General features: G+C 40.4%; 1 protein-coding gene across 4 annotated transcripts in view; it reads right to left on the minus strand.

Annotated features, from left to right (window-relative positions):
• The window catches only part of ephb6 (eph receptor B6), a 39,497-nt gene that overhangs the window by 9,229 nt on the left and 5,976 nt on the right, over window positions 1–24,292 (minus strand). For all 4 annotated transcript variants that reach the window (XR_011177904.1, XM_069142545.1, XM_069142544.1 and 1 more), the window contains exons 2-5: window positions 18,543–18,607; window positions 12,987–13,259; window positions 11,193–11,362; window positions 10,802–11,097 (exon numbers count right to left, since the gene is read on the minus strand). Coding sequence is in view for 3 of the 4 variants with exons in the window: in XM_069142544.1 (XP_068998645.1) it covers window positions 10,802–11,097; window positions 11,193–11,362; window positions 12,987–13,259; window positions 18,543–18,607 (804 nt within the window). In the remaining variant the exon portion in view is untranslated. The remainder of the gene's footprint in view (window positions 1–10,801; window positions 11,098–11,192; window positions 11,363–12,986; window positions 13,260–18,542; window positions 18,608–24,292) is intronic.

Genomic DNA, 24,292 nt, shown 5'->3' on the forward strand with positions numbered 1-24,292 from the left:
AAAAACAAAACTGAGAATATCACCATCTGGCATTACATACCTAAAGCTATAAATAATGTGTCATACCCAGATAGAGTTTGTTGATATGGTGAGAAAACAAATTAGCCAAAAATAACATGTTTAAATAGGTCACAAACATACAATTCAAGTTAAAATAAAACTGCCAGTAATTTAGTTTGCTGCTAAACCCATTAAAAACATGATTAGTATCAGCTGAGTTAACAGAGCTGCAGCTGACAAAACAATATTTCCCTTGGTCCTCTTACTCCTTTGTTCTGGACCTTTCAACTATAACATACTGCCTTCATCATTCCCCAGGTGGTCTCACTGAACTATAGAGGTAGGCTAGTTAATGGAAAGTTTGAACATCATCATATTCATAACACCTAGGTCGAATGCTCGAGAAAAGTCGACTTCGAATGTACAGCTAATGATCACAGATTCATTGATAAGCGGATGTGTACATAACTGGTGTGTTAAGAAGGAAAGATACATGACAAATTAAGAGGAAATATGAACATCTGGCATTCATTACAGCAGTTCGGCCCACATCAGACTTTATTAATGTGGAGACAATCCCAGTGATCTGCGATATGCTCAGCTCATAAGCTGTCATCTTTTATTGTTTTGGCTGTTTCTATCCAGAGCAAAGTCAAACAGCAATAACTGGTTTGGGGTTGAGCGTCAATTTCAGCTTGGCTTTTGTGGTTCCCTTTGGTTCAAAAGTTCAATATGAAACACAGCAGTCTGTTGTTTGTTGTTGGTTTTGTCCTGAACTATCATTTGCTTTTGTTTACAGAGGAAGTGCCCTGTGTCAGCAGAGAGCAGCAAACCACCAGTCACACACACCAGAGAGGCCATATTGAGGCGGTGTCAGTGTTTTGAAGGAGCAGTACGACTCATTTACCTGTGTTAATCTTTATCTTAGTTTAATTTAGCATAAAGACCGGACACAAGAAACAACTTTTGCATAATCTAACCATAAACTCCTCCTAAAACATTTTTTACATTGTACCCATAAAAATAAATGTACTGCAGCTTCTACTGTGACATTGTCATTCTTGTGTTACTGTCTGTTTAAATACAAGACTCCACGTATGAGTGGTTACAGCAGGAGTTATAGTTGGCAAATGCTGTAATAAACACTTTATCTGCTATAACTGAATTATAATATGTTCTAAATTTTTATTTTTATATACTGATTAGCTACAGTAAAGTGTCAACATTTAGTCTACCGTGGTACATGACTTTCATTGGACAGCAATGCTATGTGTAATTACTCTCCAATAAAACAATGAGCAAAAATAAATACTCAGTAGGGATTGGTTTGACAATAACTAATGTATAATATGTGATGCAAACCACAACCGAGTGGAAACAAAAAAAAATATTCAAATTTAAAAATGTATATATTATTTCTGGCACTCTTATACACACATCCACACACGCATTAAAATACCATTTGAACCTGCAGGCTGTGGTCCTGAGCTGATGTGCTTTACAGTGGAAAAAACTGTGAGATGTGCCAGTTGTTAATGTCAACAGCAGGACAGCTGAGGTCAAGGTGATTGACACATCACTTCGTGCAGCTGTCGGCCAGAACCTAGAGTCGTCCTGACCAGGATTATGAGAATATTAAGTCTACAGTCTTCAGGTTGGTCTGCTGCCATTTTCACACTGTGTCGGTGTGTGTGTTTGAGCACCGGTGTCAGCTTAAGGTTGCATCATTCAAAATGAGGTTTCTTTGTCTGTAAGCTAAATGTACAGTGTGTGTGTATTCTCACAGAAAGGCTCTTGTATTTTTGAGTGTGTAAATGGCACACCTGAACGGGCAGCTTAAAAGAAGGCTCCTCATATGTTTTTAAAGAGTGTTAAAGTGCTCTCAGAGTTGGAGAATGAGACAGGATGTGTGTTTGTTCTTTATGGTCAGTGGGAGTGAACCTCTGACTTTATTTATATAACCTTGTCAAGACCAGGTAGCATGTCTTCAACTTGACATGCTGTATTAGCGTGTGGATGCATGTGTGTGTGCTAGATGGCGGTGGGGCAGCGTGGGAGAAGACACTAAGGCAAGCAGTGAAAGAAGGGAAGATAAACAGATAAAAGGCTTTCTGTGTTCTCACTTGTTTCGGAGAGCTGACTTCCCTTTTACAGAGGTGAGAAGAGGGAAAAGGGAGAGAGAGAGAAGTAAAAAGGATGTTGAAAGATCACAGAGGGAGACTTAAACCAGAGAAAGGGAAGAAGTGAACATGGAGACGGATGGCCCAAGACAGTTGTAAGATGAACAGTAAGATTATGTATATAAGCGCTCGATGATGGGGGAAAAACAAGGAAACTGAAAGGGAAAAACAGCACCAGAGCGACAACAGAGGAAGAGAAGAGAATATAACTTCCTCCATCTTTTATGCCCAAGCGGCACATTACCAGACGTGTTACCTTACGGCTCTGACATGAAACATGACTTTTCTACAAAGCCCCTCATCACCGGTGTTACGAGCTCCGGCAACAACTCAGCCCTCCTCCTCCTCGTCGGCCTGATTACAGCAACCAATGAGAGTGCGAGCCCTCTGCCCTCTTGCTTGATCTCTAACCAACACCTCCCCCCCATCTGCATCCATGCCTCACCTCATTCACTCGCTAAGCCATAAAGCAGATAGTACATCACAATTATGAACAGAAACCCACATGCCTTTACATCAGTGAATACAGAAGAGTTACAGCGAAGGTTTGGTGATAAAAAATACACAACCATAAATATTGTTGTGTGGGTAAAAATAACAGATATAAGTACTACTTCTTTCCTGAATCAACTGAATTTTCCTGCTTTACTTAAAAAACGAACAGGCTGCCTTTTTACAAACGAAATGACAGATCGACCAATTGAGAAAATAATGGATGGATGGATGGATGGATGGATGGATGGATGGATGGATGGATGGATGGATGGATGGATGGATGGATGGATAGATGGATGGATAGATAGATAGATAGATAGATAGATAGATAGATAGATAGATAGATAGATAGATAGATAGATAGATAGATAGATAGATAGATAGATAGATAGATAGATAGATAGATTAGGCTGAATAGATAGAGATTAGACAGGACATGATTAGGATCAGTTTGACAAAGGCCACATAGAAAAAGAAGGGTGATTTAAAACTACAACAAGACATAAACACAAAAAGAAAAAAGATGGCATTGAGGTGAGTAATTTGATATTAACATCAGACTTTGGTATGTAGATCACTGACCCAATTTCTCTTTTTTTCTATTTCTCTCTTTCATGCGCTCATTCTGTCTTTTGGCTCCCAGCATAATCTCTCTCTTTCTCTCTCTCTCCCCCTCTTGCTCCCTCTCGCTCTCTCTCGCTCTCTTTCTCTCTCTTTCTCTCTCAGAAAAACACACACAAACACACAAACATGTAAGCTTGATCACAGATGTGACCACACAACAGGAGGGGAGGGAACACACAGGGTCTGACTGTAAATGCCTTTCACTTTGTCCCTCCAGCCTTTGTTTTCTCTGCATTCTGCCATTCAGTGCAGCCGGAAACAGACAGACACTAAATCATATGCACTTCAATATCGTCCATTCCCATATAAGCTCCAACAGCACTCTGTGCCACGTGTAAAACCGAGTAATCCTTTGTGGGATTTTCTCATAAAAACAAGTCGCTTTTCATCGCTGATGAAATTTTTTGTCACAAAAACAGAAGCTAGGGTTTACTTTGCCACTGACTAAGAAGATAATTTTTTACTGCCTTATACATATTTTAACAAATTAGTGCACACACAGTTTTAGACAAATTCTTCATGTTCACAAAACTCTTAAGGAATAAAAGATTTATCTTAGCCAACCCACTGAATAGTGCAATATTTAAAGAGGCAACGTTTTGAGTCTTTGTCAAGCAAACATCCATGAAAAAGAAAGACACGGTGGTCTAAAAATGGAGGCTGCATGATGTAAATTACTCAAATTGTAGGTGGGGCTGTTCTTTCACAGGGATATTTACGCAAGACCCTACCTCATTAAACTTTTCAGAATGTGTCTATCTTTTTTTTATACGACTTTTGTCATGCATCTGCCCATCTGAATTATGATGAGCAATGATTAGCAATCCTAACAATTTTTTTTTAGAGGATAATGATTTTATTGAGGATTGTAGGAAAAGTGCTTGCCCAAACTATGTTACAATGTGAGCAATAAGGATAAATTAGATTATAATATAGAGTGTGAAGACAGTTTGTCGTGACTAGATGATTAACCTCCTTTATTATACCAATAGATTTTATAATATATATAATAACATAGTTTTGTTAACCGAGTCTGTATGATCTCTCCAATTCAAATTCTCATCAACAAGGATTCCCAAAAATTTAGCAGACGACACTCGAGGCTTCTCCACAGACTCTATTATAATTTTAAATGAACGCTTAGAATATGATTTTTTACCACTGAAGATGACAAAATTATATTTTTTAATATTCAAAGATAGTTTATTTAATCTAAACCATGTAGCATAGGCAGTTAAACCAACATTAGCATCCTTAATCAGTGAACTGCAATTTGAATGAGCGAGAACTAAGGTTGTGTCATCGGCAAACATTATTGGAGAAAGGATATTTGAGACATTTGACAGATCATTAATATAGATAAGGAATAATAAAGGTCCAAGAATAGACCCCTGTGAAACCCCACACAGTAGTCTAGCTTTGTTGAAATAGCAACCCTTTATGCAAACAAACTGTCTTCTGTTGGTGACATAATTTTTTAACTCTTTGTATGAAGTATCATGAAAACCATATTTGTGCAGTTTTTCCAGTAGAATATGATGATTAACGGTATCAAAAGCCTTTGAGAAGTCAATGAAAATACTGCAGGCAAATTCATTTTTATCGAATGCAGAGGTAACTTTGTCAATCAGGTGAGCCAGGGCCATGTTAGTGGAGGGATTTTTCAGGAAACTATACTGGTATTTATAAACAATTGAATTGGAATTTAGATGAAATCCTATTGTATTTAATTTTTTTGAATATTTTTTAAAAACATGGCAAGATAGATATGGGTCTATAGTTATTAAAACAACATAGACCATCTGCTTTAAACAAAGGAATAACTTTGGCAACTTTTAAATCCTCTGGCACAAGAAAAGATATAGAGAAGTGGCTTCAATATTGACTGATTCACCTGTTTAACGAGGAATGCAGAAATATTGTCATGACCAGCCGGAGATAGTTTTAGTTCATCAAGTATGTCACTTGTTTCTTGGATATCAGGGGGCTTGAATGAAGAGATAATAGGAATAGGAAAATCCAGTGGATTACCATGACAAGCAGGAATTTTGTTCACTGATTATAAGTATTTCTCTACCAAAATTGTATTCCTGGCACTGTGGGGCTTTCCATCACACATCTGTCTGTTGTGTATGGTAACAGGATTTGAAATTTAAACTGATAAAAAAAAAAATCATTACACTGCTTGCTCTGATGATCCAGCATGCTCGATAAATTTCCTTCACAAACAATCGATTTAATGTGGTTGTGTGTGTTCAAGCTGATTTATCATCACTGCTGGAAACACCCCACAGTGAGGATCCGCTAACAGTCAATACCGTATGTCATGATCATTTCACTCAACTGTGCTCAAAGAGTGACCTTTATTAATAGACTGGAAAAGCAACTGGATGTCAACACTACTTATAAGTGCACTTGACGTATGGCCGGTCATAATAGTGATGAAGAAAAAGGCACAATTGTTAAATTTGAGTGGAGAATAAACAAATAGTGCTCCACGATGTGCACTGAGAAAGATTTCTATGCCATTTCGTGATAAGTATAGCGTAGACTCACCCATCACACTCAGAATAATATCACACCTGCACTTTTACCTCTTCCTTCTGGCCAACTGCTCTTGTTTTCAAAAAAACAGTGTGCCTCAGGATAGTTAGTGGATGTGTCTGTGCTGAGAGCGAGTGCTATGGGTGACAAATCAGGACGATCTGACTTGTTGAATATTTCAGCACACATTCGCACAACACACAAAATATCAACATGGCTCCAAATGAACTCAAAGCTCATTTGAGTATTTGGCACTAATCTTTGTCCCAAATCCTCGATGGTGGCTTAAGGGGAATCAAACATAAGGAGCCTGTCTAAGGATGATGTACGGCCAGCTCAGACCAGCTCAGGGAACCCAAAACTGAAGGACTGTTCATGTTTGGCTGAACAGGTGTAATTGTGTCTCATGCTCAGTCATGTTTCTGCCTGTGCGCTCTGCCTCTCCGTCTCCCTTGTTGGATGTAAATGTCAAAAAGGAAAAACATCCTTATGTTGTTTGGCAAGGGGAAAAAAAAGTAACAGCAGACAGCTGCTGTTTGTCATCTGCCTCCCTCTGTCCTTATAATTTTTCAAAAGACTGAGGACCAGAACTGACTGCTGAATGTCATAGTGATCGTATAGGAGCCGGATGTTCTTTTAGACTTTCTTATATAAATAATTTAGGAATGATCTTTTAATGTCTCGCAGCCAAAATACCGGCTGTGTTTTTGTAAGTGTCTGATGTTCCAGTTGGGTTCTCAATTTATCATCAGCCCAAATGGCAGAGTGTTGTTTTGGTGAGTCTGAAATACCAGAATAATCAAGCATCGTGCATGTGACAGATTAACAGGAGGCTGTAAAGTTTGTTCTCGCTAGCATTTCTCAAGTGTGGTCATTTCAAGTGGTTCATTTTAATTTCAAACACATAGAAATCAGGACCTCTTTAAGTCGGTCTGGCTTCATGGTGGGAGAAAATCTTTTTAAGGATCTGAAAACCTGAATTCTCAATCAGCTTCTCACTGAGTGATTGGGATTGGTAACAGCAGTTATTTCACAAGAGATTTCTGTATTACTTTTTTTGTGTGTTCTATTTGTTGTTTTGAAGTGGGCAGGGCTCAGTTGGGAAAACACGATCAAGTCAAGGATTTCCACGCTCACACAAGATCCTGACAAAGCAGACTGGCTGAGATTTAAGAGTCTGTGAAGCAGCTCTGTGAGGCTTTAGGCTCAGCAGTGTTTGAGCTACATGCTAACATTCTCACAATGAATGTGCTAACACACTGAGGTTATCTAAATGAGGTATATGGACAGGAGGGGCCAGGGATTTCACCACTCACCTTGTGATTAGAGGGCAATCCACTCTACCACCCGAGGGACAGCCAGATAGATATATCCATAATATCCCATCATCGTAGTTTACGTGTTAAGCTACCAGCGTGCTTCAACAGAACTGCTTGTCGGATGTTAGGATAGAAACGGCTTTGAATACACACTTGGCACTACATGTTGTGCCAATCCATCCAGTAAGAGAGATATTTCACAACATAAGTGAAAACTTGCTGATGTGGCTTGACAAAAACATTAGGATTCATCAACTAGTAAATAGGAATGTCCGTGCAAAATTTTACAGCATCCAATACTTTAATCAAACTGATAAAAAAAAAAAACAGACACTGTCATCCATAAAGTTATGCCACCACCACTGCAAAAAAAGAATCTCTTCTCCAACAAAAGCATCAATTGTTAATGCTAAATAAATAGAATGCAAAAAGTAGTTTGCTAGGATGAAAAACCAAATAGATGAATCCTGTACTTACTTTAATTTTACTGTTTTAGCCTGTTAAGTCCTTGCCTAATTAATCCTCTTTCACAAATAAAGAAATGCTTAATGGAAGAACCCTTGAATCTAAAAATAGAAAGCTATTAGAGCTGTGTGTAGTTAAAGGCAGTCATTTAACACTGATATTCATTTTCACAGGAGACTGAGAGGTGGGATTTGGAGTCTCTTATTTGTCCCTAAAAATGATGTCTTGCTCGAGGGGGCAGACGCTGCGCTGCCAGTAGTATTCTCACGAGGATATCAAAGCATTAATTTACATTGTAGTCATTTACCTCAAAAGAAACTTAGCTAGCTTAATGCAATTCTTTAAAATAGTGAAAAATTAAATAAAAGATTGCTATTTGTCCTCAAACGACTGTGGATGTGCTACATAATGCGTGTGTTGGTTAAGATCCTTCACTGGCTGTAAGTGGAAATAAATGTCAGTCAGCATCTAAAGTGCTTTTTCACAGTGTTCAAAGTTCTGGCACCATAAAAGCAATGAACCTTTTGTTTTAATTACAGAATCCAGTCAATGGTACATTGCAGCACAGCCTATCATTTGCTCACTTTGTGCTATTATTAAATGTCCTTGGTGCTTAATTCAAACAAGAACAGGATGTACAAGATGGTATAGTTAAGAAATTTCGGTGCTCCAGTTTCTAGTAAGAACAAGGATTGGCTACAGTTAATAATCCTTGACAACTACTTTGCCAGTTAACCATCTGCCTCTTTTTTCCACATTCCCAGGGAGCCAGAGAGGACAACAATGTAATGATGCCAATCCACATCATTAGTCAGTGAAGTGATTAACAAAACATAATCAAATGAGAGTTGGAACAAAAAGCTAGAGAAGCGTGGGCAGCGACGTGTTAGATTCTCCAAAGCCAGTCAGTGGAAGCCGAGCCGTTTTGAGGGGTGGTTTGTCAGGAGATATCAATCAAATGCAGACAAACACAAGTGGTGGGCCGAGTGCAGATGTATAGCTAAAGAGCACAGACACATTTCACAGCTGACTTGGCAGGATTGGAGGATGAATTGTGCTGCTGTTAGTTAGACCTGAGCAATTATGGCCTTTGAATTCTTGTGAGAAAGCAGTTTTTGACTATAATCTTGGTATTTTGAGTCCTCAGACGTACGTGGGCATCCTGAATATCAGCATCACAGCAACATAAACTTGTGCATACTCACACATTCACAGAAAGAGTCTCACACAACTCTCCACTCTTTTCCCTTCATGCCCACAGAATTTTTTGCTTGCTCAGTTCTTTAAGTCATTAACTTGCATCCTCCTATCTTTCACTCTCCCTCTATCTCCCCCTATTTTCCCTCCACTCCCCCCCTCTCCCCCTGCGGTTTCTGTCACTTGCTCACAGACGAGTGGCCATTACATCGCCATGACCTAAATGTGTCACATCCCTCTCACTATGGCTCTCTCCCTCTCCCTGCTCTCTTCCTATATCCCTCCCTGTCCGTCTGCACATCTCTCGAATTTTTCCCCCTCCGCTTGCACCCACTTTGAGAAGTGCGAATGCTTTTTGACTGTTTTTTTGTATGTTTTTTTTTTTTTACCAGTTTTGCAATTGCTGACCTATATGTCTGGCTCTCAGCTGCTCTTTTACATATGTAAATCCTCTCCTCTCACTTAATTTCATTAATACCACTTCAGCAATAATTTATTAATATACATTACAGGAGCACCTCTGGCTCAACATTTTCTATATATTTCGAGGAAATATGTCAGTAAAACTCTAGTAATGACAGACAATATGTGCAGAGCATTTGTGCACTGCATGGATACAATACTGTCTTTCCCCTTCTCATCTCTGCCTGACCTGATCCCCCCGCCCTCAATTCCTTCTGGTCTCAAACACACATCAACCACATCAGAGCAATAGCAGCTCCTTCTAGTATTGATCCAGAGGCTTTGCATCTCAGGAAATACCAAGAAGAGAACTGACAGGAAGTCAAGACTTGCCCAAAAAGTTGACAGATTGGCAGTTTAGTTCAAATGAGTTCACTTGAAAGAAGTCCTGAACACTTTTGGAGGCATTTCAAGGGTAAATTCATATTTCTCCACAATTTTAACTAGCACATTTAGCTTACTGGTAATGGGTAGCATTATTCAGAGAACGGTACAATGTTTTATCAAGCCAATAAAAATAACCCTAGTGATGTCATGAGTGGTAACAGGAGACGTCAATTTTTTGACAGAAAATGTTGAACATGGAGTTTGATGTGAGAATTTACTAGAAAGGGGTGATCTAATCAAAAGATGCTACAGACACTATATTAAGGTGCATTATAAGGCCTGTAAGGATGCAGATTCTTTGGCCTTCAAATCCCCAGGAACAGCTCTGAGTTGTGAGGCGATTTTGTTTGAGAAGTCCTTGTCGGTATTTTAGGTCATATAAAATGTACACTGATCCAAAAAGGATTTTTTTTTTAATATAATCATTACAAAAGAAAGCATTTGATCCAATAGAATTTTGAAAAGGTTTTTTTTCAAGCTATTCATGAGTGGGAGAAGCCAGCAGGCAGACTAACTGAGCCAGATAGGCTCAATAAGCCAAAGTGAGTCAGAAAAACTTAGTTGATATGTGCCCAGTGAGCAACTTACATTGGAATGAAGGCGGCACCATCTTGCTTCACTTTTTATACTCTGGTTGAGAGCTATATCTGATGATAACCACTAAACTTACTTAAGCACTGACTGACTGGAAACAGGGGAAAACCACTGGCATGGCTCTGTTCAAAGGTAAAAGAAATCTGTCAACCAGCACCTGTAAACTCTTTAATTAACACATTATATCCTGTTTGTTTCATCTGTGTTGTTATGATGTGGTGTTTTTTAGCCAGATGCGGTAACCTCCCGGAGTCTTGCCAGGCAACCAGCAGAGATTCAAATAAGAGAATTACCCAAAATGCCACAAACTATTACTCTAATACATGTGCTTTGCCCATTCAAAAAGACTAAAAGGATATCCTGGCTTCTGCTGCAGCTCTTAGGACCACTCCTTTTTAATCTGTCTCCCACAGCTCCCCACACATTCACAGTAAGTGTACAACTAAACTGTGCATCAATGAAGCAGAGATGTTTTTAATCTCTCTCCATAGGAATCAACCTGATCAGTTTACTGTCAGTGTTTCCTCAACTCACCCAAGCAGGCAGATCCATTGAGGTTTGGCTCATAGCCTTCGTCACAGACACATCCTCCGACAGGCACCATCCATTCTCCTTCAGCATTGCAGTGCATGCGAGGGGGCGTGCCTCCCTGTGCTTTACTGTGGGGGACACATGTTCCGCTCACAGGCACTAAGGCAGTTGGCTCTGCACCCGAGGGAGTCGCTGGGTAGGATGCCAAGTAGAGGCTGGTGGCTGGACAACGCCGGTAGAAGATAGATACACCCATGACAGAAACACAAGCTCCACTGTCAACGATGGCCAAGACGAACCTGAAACAAGGGTCAGATATGAAGATGGAGAACATCCATAGGGAGCAATGATGCTAGTAAACAACACAGACAAAGTGGAGTACAGTGATGATTACCCATTGCGTGTGAGTGGGGCAAAGCTGCGAGTCTTAACGTTGATACGGCTGTATCTGTTGGGTTGATACTTGTGAGGTAAACTGGGCTCCACCTTGGAAAAACTCTTGTCAGCTGCAATGGTGTCGATCTTCACCCAACCCTCCCTAGTATCCTTCTCCCCACTAGATGGCTGGAGAAACAAAGAGTGGACAGGAGACAGAGGAAAAGATAATGAGTGGTCAAGAGAAAACAAAATAGCACGGAGAGAGTGTGGTTGACAGGAAGGAAAGAAGTAAAGAATAAAATTGTGGACTATAAAATAAAGTGGTTGACAGAAGAATAACGACTGGAAACATACGGTAGAGTAAATCAAAAGGAATAAAAAAACTGAAATAAGGGGGTAATGGCAAGATAAGAGACAAGCTGAGAGTTGTGCTGTATTTTTTTTCCCAGGCATATATTTATATTATGAAGTAGTTTAGTGAGAAATGTAAACGTTGACTTAGATCTGCACAGATCCCATTGGGGGTTTGTTTTCAAGACTTTCTGCGCTGCACTGCTTCCTGCTCCTCTTTGACTCTCCTGATTCTTCATCAGGCTTTGATTTGCATTTTTAAAAAGCATTTCACTTCCCTCAGGAGAAACGCATTCATCTATACAAATACCACATCCCTCCCACTGTGACTGTGACTGCTCATGTTGCTCAGGCAATTCAGACTCAGTAGTTCAAAAAGCCTAAGAAAAAAAAATTCATTAAAAAAACCACAACAAAACTAAATACTTAAATAAATAAAACGTGTGGATAGCGAAAGTCTTGATAATATATATAATTAATACTGCAATAAGAGTAAAATGGTCATTTTAAGTCTTAAAGATGTTATTAGTGGGACTGAAGTGACATTTATTAAGACCACAGTGTAGATTGTGCTTCTCACCAGTATGGTCTAAGGATGCCATCAATAATCAGGGAGGTTCCTCCGTGTCATGGGGTGATGATAGCTGAACAACTATGAATCACTAATGCTGCTTATTGAAATATTGGCAAAAATATAATATAATATTCATAAATATGTTTTCATTTTCGTATTATCACCTGAAATTAAGAATTGTTGTGTTTTTATTACCCTAGAATGAGGCCTTCAAATCTGCATAAGAAGATGGTCCTCTTCTAGGGAGCCCGCCATGTTGCATTGCCAAGTTTCTACAGTAGACCAGAAGGGACAAACTAAACACTGGCTCCAGAGAAAGACTTGTGTTTTGTGCCAGTTTCCCAGCCAATATAGATTCTCTTACACGCTTGGCAGGGGAAGGTGAGGCGAGGGGTGTTCAGCTGGTTGCGCTCTGCATTCTCACCACTAGATGCAACAAAATCGAACAAACCGCTCCATTAAATTTCTAATGATCTTGTCTGTTTAGTCTTTGAGTATGTTGAGCAGACCCCATAAAAACCAAACAAGACAAACAAACAAAAAAACAAAAAAACAGTAGATAGGATACTTCTGCTGTTAAGGGCAATTTAGCCAATGTAGTATGCATCCTAACCACTCAGCCATCAGGTTGCCGCCGAGAAAACTTTTCTTTTGTATCAGCCTACGTGGCACGTTCATGTACCATCACGAATACAGCCACGTTAATAGGTTCTAGTTCTAATTTGCAACAATTCCCGTAACCCGTGGCGTTATCAACCCTACATTTTAAACACAGTTTTAAAATGAAAACGGATGTGTGTTGACATTGCTTTAAAGTGACAGAACACTTACAATACAATTTAGAAATTGGAATTATAATGCAGAGCATCTAATGTTTAACCTCACCTCAGCTACCCAGGTCCTCTCCAGCTCTCTCTGGGAGTCGGCCTGTTTGTAGTACAGGGTGAGCGTCTCTCGGCAAGTGGGTGATGGTGAACGTAGGCTGGCGCAGTCACGCACTGAAAAATGCAACGTGACAAACACTCGTGGAGCTGAGTGACGGTACAGGAAAGGCGTAGCCAACCAGTTGTCCTGCAGACGGGGATTTTGGTTGACATTGCAGACCTCAAAGGTTCGTATGAGGTTCCCCCGGTCGTCCAGGACGCTGACCTCATCCCACTGAGAGAGACAGAAACAATATTATGAGTTCCTTTAAACTGAATTCAGCTAATGAGAAACAAGATCTTGAGCAAGGACACTCTGCTATAAACCGTTAAAACCCCAGTATGTTTATGGTTTGTCCATAGTTATGAATCATCCTCATACTTGAGATGATGAGGATAGAGCTTCTGTTTTGTTCTGATATAACGCACATTAGTATTAAATCCATAATTGAAAAGCTTTTGTTTACTGTCCTCAGTGACGTGGGTTGTCTGTATTTCCTGGTACTCTACAATAGACTCTCCACTGTCTAATTAAGTAATCAATGACTATAAAACCAGCATGTCATTAAACCACTCGAGCCTTTCATTTACAGCACAGAACACACTTCAAGTGTTGCAGACAAAATTGTAATTATATGCTACATATTCTCACCGGTGCTAAAACCTTTGAGTTTTTGCTTTTTTAGTTTGGAAAAGACAGGAAATCACCAAAGACACTGGTATAGATCCTCTGGGAACCGCTGATTTTTGTACAAAATTTTCTGCCAATCCACCCAGTAGATATTACGATATTTCACTGGATATGTGATCCTCGGATGTCTGCAAAAACATTCATGTCAATCTGAACAAAAGCTGTTGAGATATTACCGCCCAGATCAATGTAATGACCGTTGACACTACCATACCTGATGCTTACAAAATTTCAATATCAATGTCTGTTAAAAAACATGTCCTGATTTTGGTTGATAATCCACAGAAGATGATGTCAATGGTTTTCAAAAAGACTATTTCCTCAGTAAAAAAAAATACAGAGGCAAGGTCACTTCTGAAAAGACAAGATGATGTTGAATTTTTTAAAAGCATTCTTGGAAACTTTGAACACAATGAACAAAATTCCATTTCTGTTCATTATATCAGGATGGAGGCTGAAATATCAGAGAAAAACAGTCGGACGTAAGAGAGAAAATAATTAAGTTGGCATTTTGTAATTGAATAAGTTGCTAAAGTATAATACTGCTTTATAATAACAATAGAGCTGCTTTATACAGTGACATGTGCTTGGGTTTTCCTCCTGCACTGGTGTGGGATCTGCGTGCGTGCCATTGTTCACTTGTGACAGGTGGCAGCGGGTGTGTCCGACTTATGGCAGCTGTTGCGCAATAAAATTAGCAGATTTTGTTGTGTTTTAGAGAAGCTGAATACTTGCAGATGCACAAATGGGTTAAAGTACAAGATGTGAGTTGTGAAGGAAACTGAGCGGCTCTGAGACATGGCTCTGAATGAGACTCTGTCAGATGAGACAAAATGTAAATGCAGGCGCAAGGTTTAGTTTCACCAATTATACAGTATGATGCCACCAAGGATGAAACGGTTCTGCCTTAAGCCTGTGTAGCCTTGAGTGACAAGCAGGGCCTTTTCTGGTGTAACACAGAGGAATTATGTATTAGGTCTCATCACCATTATGCACTCTATAACAATGGCAAGAGGACAAAAGGTCCTGACACCCTATCAAGCTGCATTTAGCGTGTGTGATACAGTGTTTGTGCATGTTAGTGTATCTCTTTATGCTTGTGTCTCTTTCTCTGTGTGGTGCTAACAGCCAGAAAGAATGGATATCTTTGTAGCATCACACATGGGAGAGTGCCTTCATATTTGGTCCAATTGGAATAATGATAAGATCAGTGAGCAGATAGAAAGAGTCTGAGGCGCTGTCAGTCTAATGGAGTGAAAGGACACTTTTTTCTCTCCCAGGCTGTGATTCACTCTGTCAGACATGGGAATGAGGGAAATCGGATGGAGGGGACAACAGAGAGCACATGGTGGGGAAGAGGGATGGTGAGGGTGGTGAGAGAAAAGTTGGAAAATAGTAAACGGAGGAAGAGTCTGTGTGTGTGTGTCTGTTTGCGTGGCAGAGTGAGGTGGAAGTAAAAAGGACTTTCAGGTAGAGAGGGTTGCCACCAGTATTCGTGTGTGGCATTGTGTGCAGAATGCTTCTCTGCCTTTAAAGAAAAAAAACACGGCTATCATTTGTTTTCTGACCCTAAACCCCCCAGCTCATCCTCCCCTCCCCCCTCCTTCGTCTCGTTTTCTCCCTCCCTTATGAAGGAAGAAAGAAAGAAAAAAAACAGGCCGGATTGGGAAAGAGGGGTGGAAAGAAGGAAAGAAAAAAAGAAATAGGGACAACTCATTTTCATGATTTAATTCAAACCGAAATGCCAGAGAGCCACGCAATCTCTCCAGTGACAGAGGACAGGGAGGGGAAGGGCCTCAGACACAACCATGGACACACACACAAACACTTGGAAGCAGGGGAAGGAACACACATATACTCCAAGACATACTGTATGCACACATACACACACACACACACACACACACACACACACACACACACACACACACACACACACACACACACACACACACACAAAGGAAGAATGCAAAGACTACAGTAAGAAATGTAGAGTGTCTGCTGCTTTGACACTGAAGGGAAATAAGGGAGTGGAGACAGAGTTGGGGGATAAAAGGAAGAATCTGAGGCCAAGTGGCTCTGGGACTGTGAGGGGCAAAGGGAGAAAAGATTAAAAGAGGAAGAGAAGGAAGCAGAGACAAAGAGCCTTGTCAGGACATTATAATAAAGGAAAGGCTGGTAAGAAAGAAAAAAAAAGAAGAAGAAGGAGAGCGTGCAGTAAAGAATATCCACTGACCCTAAAGCAAATGAAAAAAGATGGGACGTGACGGGAAAAGTGAGGAAAGGGTTAAAAATAAGAACAGGCGCGCGCACACTCACACTCACACACGCACACACACACACACACACACACACACACACACACACACATACACACACACACACACACACAATCCTTCGTTCTCTCCCCCTCTCTTGGTCTGTCTTTCTACTTCTCTCAGCTCGATGCCCCGGGTCAAATAACCATATCTCCATCTCAGAAGCACTTCTCATCCAGGGACCATAAAGGGAAAAAAAAAAAAATCATGCAAATGCTTGACTTGCTCATGAACACACACACGCACGCACGCACGCACGCACGCACGCACGCACGCACGCACGCACACGCGCATACCTACTCCCTCACACAGAAATGGGTGGCCTCTTATTAGCAACTGCCATCATGGTTCACAAAATCCTAACACACGAGGCCCTAATTAATCAAACATCATGTACAATTACTCCCTGACACTGGAGGCCAGACTCGGGTGATAATGACAGAGTATAAAGCTAAAGTTGAGTGTAAAGTGAGATAAAAGGCTCCTTGTGAGTGTGTATTCCTGCCAGATGTTGATTAGAGACTACTGTACAGTATTCTGTACTGTAGTTTCACTTATTTGCCAGACGTAACAGGTATATATGAAGCGTTCAGCTAGTTGTGACTGTATTTAATACACAGTATGATGCTTTAAATGAATACATCAGATGTTTGAACATGTTGGCCGTTTTGAATAAAGTCTAATCGTAGTATTGTCCTGAACTGGATGACTAATTGACACAGGACTTGCCTCTACAGTAAAAAGTATATGTAGATATACTGTCCTACAGTTTCTCAAATGTAGTTTGACTGATCATCTCAACGGTAGTGACAATGAAGACGATGAATGTGTGTAATTATGAGCCATATTAGAACTGAGCCATAATCACTCACAGATCAGTGAATTTAACTGACCCAAGAGTTGACCCTAGCACAGTCACGCAAGTACACACACATAACAATCAGGACCCCCCCCTCTCCCTCCTACACACACACACACACACACACACACACACACACACACACACACACACACACACACACACACACACACACACACACATATTTACACAGCTCAAGGCAATGTGACAACCTTAAATAAAAAGCAGCTCAAGAATGGGAGATCTATGGTTCAATCTGAGCAATTTCACCATGGATGAAGACACACAGTAGAGAGCAATAGAAAAAAAAGAATGAGTGGCATTTAAGCCCTCAAGGTTGTCTTAAAGGCAAGGTGAGGCCTTGCTCAATCTAAGGCTGTGTGCAACTCACCTGAAGCATCACCAATCAGTCAGTTGCCAACCATTCAGGAAGATAATGACCCTGAACTTAAACCATAACTAAACATTAGATAAGCATTTATAACCTTATTCCAAATCTTTAGTTGGTAATCTATAACAGCTGTAAAATGCCACACACTGAAGAAAAGAGAAGTGTACAGTGGAAATAGCAAAATTGTTGTGGAAGCCTGCTGTGTACTTCAATCATAGTAATCAATGTAACATTGGAAAATGTGTCAGCAAGCAAGCATGCTTGATTTCCACGTGTGAACATGTGAACACTGTAAGAAATGCAATGTGCCTGGGCACATGTGAGCTGACAAACTGATCATCAGCTCTATAGAGCACAGTATAAAAATCTCAAGGCAAACATGTTTGTTTAATGGAAATCTAGCAGAAAATTATAAAGTAAAAAGCTATTGTGTTTGGGCTTGGGTGCTTAAATCATCTGCTCATATTTTGAGCCACTGGGTGTAAAGTGGGATTGCTATGGTATTCATAGTGAATTTCTATGGTTAATCTTGCATGTTCATTATAAAGTGGACTGTACACATGGATTTACAGTACCAGGCAAGGGTGACCTTAAATTTAATATTGTTTATTGTTTTCTTAATACAATGAGTAAAATTAATCATTATGGTCAAATGTGATCAGTTTAGGAGCATAGAAATAGGTATACTTCCTCTATGAGTATGTTTTCCGAGACATACATTATCTACATTTATATATTATCTTATATCTATATTTATATTTGTATATGTCAGAATAATGACATACATGACTTTTAGCCATGATGAAACAAATAATTGAATATAATCATTTCTAAACGTGTTCTAAAACTTCAATTACTAACCTTAGCAATTGGCATTTTAATAATCAATCATTAGTCATTACAGGTTCATAAATGTGACACTTTGCTGCTTTTTCTTTGTGTTTTCTGTCCTTTCATAGACCAAATAATGAATCCAGAAAGTAATCAACAAATCAATCAATAACAAAAATGAACATGGTTAAAACCATTTTTACCATCAGCTACCTAACATGACCATTTCTGTAGAAAAATAAATGTTATGTATGACATACCACAGTGTTTAATTAGCGTTACACCACAAAGCCCAACGAACAATGTGATTATCACCCTACACTTAAAACATAATGTGTAACATGTGTGTGACACATTCGGCCTCCCAACACGACTGCTTCAATGCTCCAACAGCTGGAAAGCACATTGACAGACAGCTCCCTGCTTACCCCTGTGTCTGGATAGGTGGTCCAGCCCAGCTCTGAGGTAGACTCTGTTGTGTCCAGCAGCATCACTGGGGGGTGAAGAAGCAGAGACAAAGGCAAAGTATGAGAGAACAGACAAATAAGATGTGTATAGCTTTCCGTTTAAGGCTATCGATTGCAGCTCAGGAGTTTAACTGAGAAATAGAGTGAGTGCTTAAAAAGAAAAGTGACTGCGAGACAGAATTTGTCATCATGAGATATTCTCTCAAAGACTGAAAACCACAAACTGTGTGCGTCTGTGGTGCCATCGAAACCTAAAACCCAGATCTGCTCTAGTGATTCAGAAGCTGAGAAAAACTCTGTAAAGTATTTTTTGAGGGAGCTTTTAAAATCAGCATTTTTTTGTTTTTTTGTTAAATACCACAAGTAGTTGGAAGTTGGTCTACCGTTAATGGAAGTGCGCCAGGTTTTTTTTTCCATATTTCTCTTTGATTTTTTTCCCCCCATGCAATAAAATCAGGGAGGGCTCCAGCTGTGTGCATCTGTCAAACCTAATAACTAATTCTGAGCAATGATGCACTTTGGCACAATGTTCTAGAGTTTAAAAAATTAAACCGATTGACCTGATGGGGCACCGTGATTAAAGGTCAAATATTTCAACTTTAAAAGGCCATAACAGTTACTGTTACATTTTGTTGAAACTTAAGAGAGGTGATGCGTCTTATACTATGGCCTAAAGGGAACCTTCAACACTTTGATGTAGGAGGGGGGCGACGTGCTCAGTGTTCCTCCTTTGTTACTGGTCCTAACAGACATTTTCTCATTTTCTCTGATCTGGACTGAAAGCATGAGAATAGCATATGACTTTTATGTTGGAGTGTATTTTGCCATAATTTGCTTTTAGGTTTAAGTGCTTTAAAAAGCAAGCTGGCAAAGAAATCACACACACACACACACACACACACACACACACACCGAGTTACTTCAATTCTGAGTGCTGCGTGCTACGTGCTGCGTGCTGACACATGGCAGCTTCCCACACAAAACTGAAGCCCTTGAATTTTACATTAGTATTCAAAAACCGTGGTGGCTGCCGTTCCTTCAGTCTGGCACAGTCTGCGCTCAGTTCTGTTAGAGAGCCACCGATTGAACGCAGGCCAAAGTTTGTCGTGTGCACAGAGGTGGCAAAAACATCAGACTTCAGGTTTGGATGCTTGCACAGATGGAGTTAATGAAGAGCAACACACAGTGCCCGATTTCATTAAGCACAACACTAACCACCTAAAATGATTGTAGACACATACACACATAGAAAGCATTGTCGGTGACTGAAGCCTTCTACCTCTGTTTAGAAATAAATCATTCTCGCCATTGTCGCCACCCAATTTTTATGCTTTCGTTTCCATTTCATGTCACACAATTGTTCACCGGAGAAAAGGAGTCTCTCTTTTTCTCTCTGTGACAACCAGACAAAGATCAACAGAAATATATTATCTCCATAATCAGCGTGCACACAGGGATTTTAAAAGGTACGCTGGTCCACCAAAACACCAGTGACCCAGCGAGAAAGATGCATTTTTATTTCTCTCTTCCTGTGTCTCTCAAACACAGAGGTACACAGGCCCGCGCACACACTGAATCCCACTGCCTGTCTTAATGAATCAAACGAATAATACGAGAGTAAGATCAATTGTGGCTTATGATATAAATCACCCCCACCTCTCTGTTCTGAAAACAGATTTTTTTTTTTAGGATTATACTCACAGATGGAGATTCTGCAAATCCGTCCTCCAAACCTTCATTTCCTGTCTCTTTTTTTCCCCTTTACAATCCCCCCCTCCCTCTCCTGTGTTTCTATCTGTTTTCACCCACTAGCTTGTCTTTAGGTCAATCTAACTAAATTCACACATTTTCCATGGAGGTCCTCCAGGATTTGGAGTGATATGAATTGTTCAAGGAAAGAATACAAATGGACTGTGACAGCTAAGGATTACATGCAACCACAGGCATCAGAAAAACTTGTTTTTAGTGCAGCGCATGTCTGGACAGCTTGGCGTCTGGAATCACAGAGGCGATCAGGATCAAATCAGCTACAGGGAGAGGACTAAATCCACCAGGCCAGGATATCTAAAGCCTTTCAGAAGAATGACTATTTCCATTAGTGACACAGCTCTTCTGCTCTGTTTGACGATGCAATTTAAGCAGGACTCATGTTGTACTCTTCAAGCTGTGTGTGATGACAGGCAAACTCCTTATTGATTAGCTTTGTGTCCGTGCCTTGTCAACAAAAATCCTTCGTTTGTCAGAATAACAAATTATGATTATGCATAAACATATCATGCATGAATAGCATACATTCACATATCAAGTATTGTGACCTCATTATGCACCATCCTATTTATATCAGATAAGAAACACACACACACACACACACAAATGCTGCAAAAGTGTCATTCCAAATTCAATTAACCCTGTGCTTCAGGGCACATTCATGAATATATAATATACAGCTAACTACATTGACATTAATATTTATGCCTCTGCTATTTAGTTTCTTGTCATGGGGCCTTGGGGCCTTGGGGCCTTGGGGACTCGGGTCCTCACGTCGCCTCCGCTCTTCCCGGGACAAACCTGTACATGAGGATTACATGGAGGAGTGTTCAAAGAGCTTCATGCATGTCTCATTGCATGACATTAGCATGTTGAATAATTCACCACGACATCCTAAGATAAGCATTGAGTGCACTGTTACACACACCTTTCAAGGATTAGCTTGAGCTAAGGCACCATCACTCGTGTGTGTGCGCGAGACAACCACGAACAAAAGAGAGGGACATTTACTGGCAGGTCCACTTGGCAGTAAAAGCCCCTTTATTTAACTCTCAGGCAGCCCCTTCATGTACACAGAACACCCCAGCATCTCTGTTATTGGTCCATCTGAGGGCAGAGACACTCAAAGTTTGTCCCTGACAGTTTGGAGAAGTGCTGAGTCTGCAATCTGAACTTGAGTGCTGCGTTAATGCACGCTGGCCTCTCATGTCTTCCTGCTCCACTCCCGGTCTTTTACTCACTCTACTCGATACCTTTTCTACCATCTTGTCCCCAGTCCCTCTCCTCCTCCTCTTCCTCCTCTCTGCATGTGTATATTATTAATCTAAAAAGTGACAGCAGGGCAGGCATCCCTGTTCGTTAAATAAGGAGATACGCTCTGCTCCATTATTGATGTCAGATCTGTTGTTTGTTTGGAAAGCGCTTTAATACTCAGAGAGGAGAGAGGGGAGAAAAGAAAATTAGAGTAGAAAAAGCACGATTACAAAAGTAGTGGATGATAGGATTGTGTTTGTGCATACAAATGTGTTTCTTTCACATTTTTCCCCTCTCGTTCTGTTCATGATGTGGGTGTAAATGCTCTTTTCTCTTGTTGCAGAGGTGACCTGCATTAGTTCACGACTGTCCCCTCTGCCACTGGAGTGTTCACTTCATCTGAGTGACCCTCTCTACGCTCTCTCCATCCATTTCTCTGTGCCCAATACTTTTCCTAACTGTGTGGCCATGCATACACCGACACTCTCCAGCGCTAAGTGTAGGGCTGTCGTTCATGTCATGCCTCTTTGACAGCAGATGTATGCTACTTTACACCACACTTCCCAGGCAAAAGGGCCCCTCCTGACACTCAGCAAAGAATTACAGTGTTAATATTAATGCAGACTGGAGGGGTGTGAGTGTGTAATATGTTTTAACACCAAAATAAATGCTCCACCAAAGAGTCACTGGGCTCACAGGTAACAGCAAGTTACATGAACACATGTTGTTACAAAAAATTCCCATAGTGCCTGCGAGCATTTTGAGCAGTGGTCAGGTTGTGTTTTGTCTTTTGTCCACTCATCCGCCCATCTCCACCCATTTTTTATATGCTCCAGATGCTCCCACCCACAGTCAGTTGAGGACAAGGCCTACCCGAAACCATCATTACAAACAACCACAGCCGAGAGAGTGATATGCAAAGACAGAGAGGCAGGAGGGTGGAGGAGTGAGGAAGGAGGGGGATTAACGCAATTCCAGAAATAAGCAGGCACATGTCAGAGGGAGTTATCAAAAAGTCTCCGACAGTTTAGCTGAATGAAAGTGCAGCTGCAACAAACAGTACTTAAGTCAGGTTAGATGACAGAGCAATGTCTGCAATGAGGCACTGTGCAGGCAGCAACAGGCAGGACAGTTCACAAAAACTGACTCGCTGCCTTCATTATCAGACATTCTCTATGGTAAGACTGGTATGTAGACGCACATCATCATACTCATTTACACACTTTGTTGGAACAAAAACATGTTTTAGTTGTTCAGGCGCTCAGATGTTAAGTGAAATGTGGGTCAACATGCGGGACAGGGGTCACTTAATATAAACATAAATAGTGATAAAGAGTTTCAGAAAGACTCAGAAATGGTCCGAGGCAGGTCCCCAGAAACGAAGTTATTGTGTGAAATATATAGCGTCCTTTATATGAGAAGATTGATAACATGTCTGGTAGTTGAAGAGGAAGCAACCTCTTGCTGCTGCTTAGCTCAACTTAGCATAAACACTTGAAATCGGGGGAAACTGCTCGCCTGGCTCTGTCCATGGTATCCAGATACTCCTACCAGCCCCTCTAAAGTTCTCAAATCAGCCCTCTATATAATGCTTGTTTAATTTCTACAAAAGCTGACATATAAAAATGTGTGTTGGGGTTATGTGCTTTTGATTAAACAACTATTAAACACATTCATTGGTGAGATTTAGAGGTGCTGGTAGGCAGATTTTGTTACAGAGCCAGGCAAGCAGTTTCCCCTTAGCTAAGTTCAACACAAAGAGTGGAAAGTCTTTGTGTTGAACTAAGCTGTCTGCAGGCTATAGTTTTAATGTCTGCTATACAGACAAGCGAGTGGTATCAACTTTCTCACATTTCTAGTCAAGAAAATTGATATGAACATTTTCCCAAAGCTTTGAACTATTCATTTAGCATGTTCAGGTATTCATACACTTCACTCCCCTCTCCTTTGATCAAAGGTCTTAATTCTAAAACTCATGATCAGATTAGAAACATTTTGGTTTGGCCGAGAAGGACTTGAATCTGGCAAGACCAGTGCTGTAAATAACAATTAGTTTCATTGATTAATTTGTTAATTATTTCCTTGATTAATCAATTAGCTGTCTGGTCTTTGAAATGTTAAGAAATGGAAAGGAATGGAAAATGTAGACCCGTGTTTCCTAAAGCCCAAGAAATTTATTGATTTGTCTCGACCAACAGTCCACAAGCAAAATATATTTAGTTTATTATCATAGTGGACCAACGGAGCCTGAAAATAACCACATTTAACAAGCTGAAAACCGGCAATTTTATCATTTTTTTTCAATTAAAAGCCAAAACAATCAACTACCCGATTAATCGTTGCAGCTCTAACCATGACAGACGTTTGTGTGGCCCAGTAAAAGCCATGCTCACTGAAATCTTGTGGAAAAATATACTCCTCAGTGTTGCCACAGGAGACACGTCTTGGAAACACATACAAAAGTCACTTCCAAATAGCGCTGACTTCTCCATGAGAGGAAATATAGTTGCCGTCAAAGGCAAAACTTGCTACGACCGTCGCCATCTCCACCCACAACAGCCACAAACAAGAAGGAATGTAAATGTCACATTTCCATGAAGCCATAAACAATCAAACTAAAGCTCTCAGTCTATCTGAATTGTCAAGCAGCAGCTTTAATGTGAAATTCAAAACTTGAAACTACATTCCAG

Source organism: Embiotoca jacksoni, unplaced genomic scaffold, assembly GCF_022577435.1.
Source record: "Embiotoca jacksoni isolate LCO1_2020_lvr unplaced genomic scaffold, fEmbJac1.0.p SCAF_11, whole genome shotgun sequence".
Classification (NCBI taxonomy): Eukaryota; Metazoa; Chordata; class Actinopteri; family Embiotocidae; genus Embiotoca; species Embiotoca jacksoni.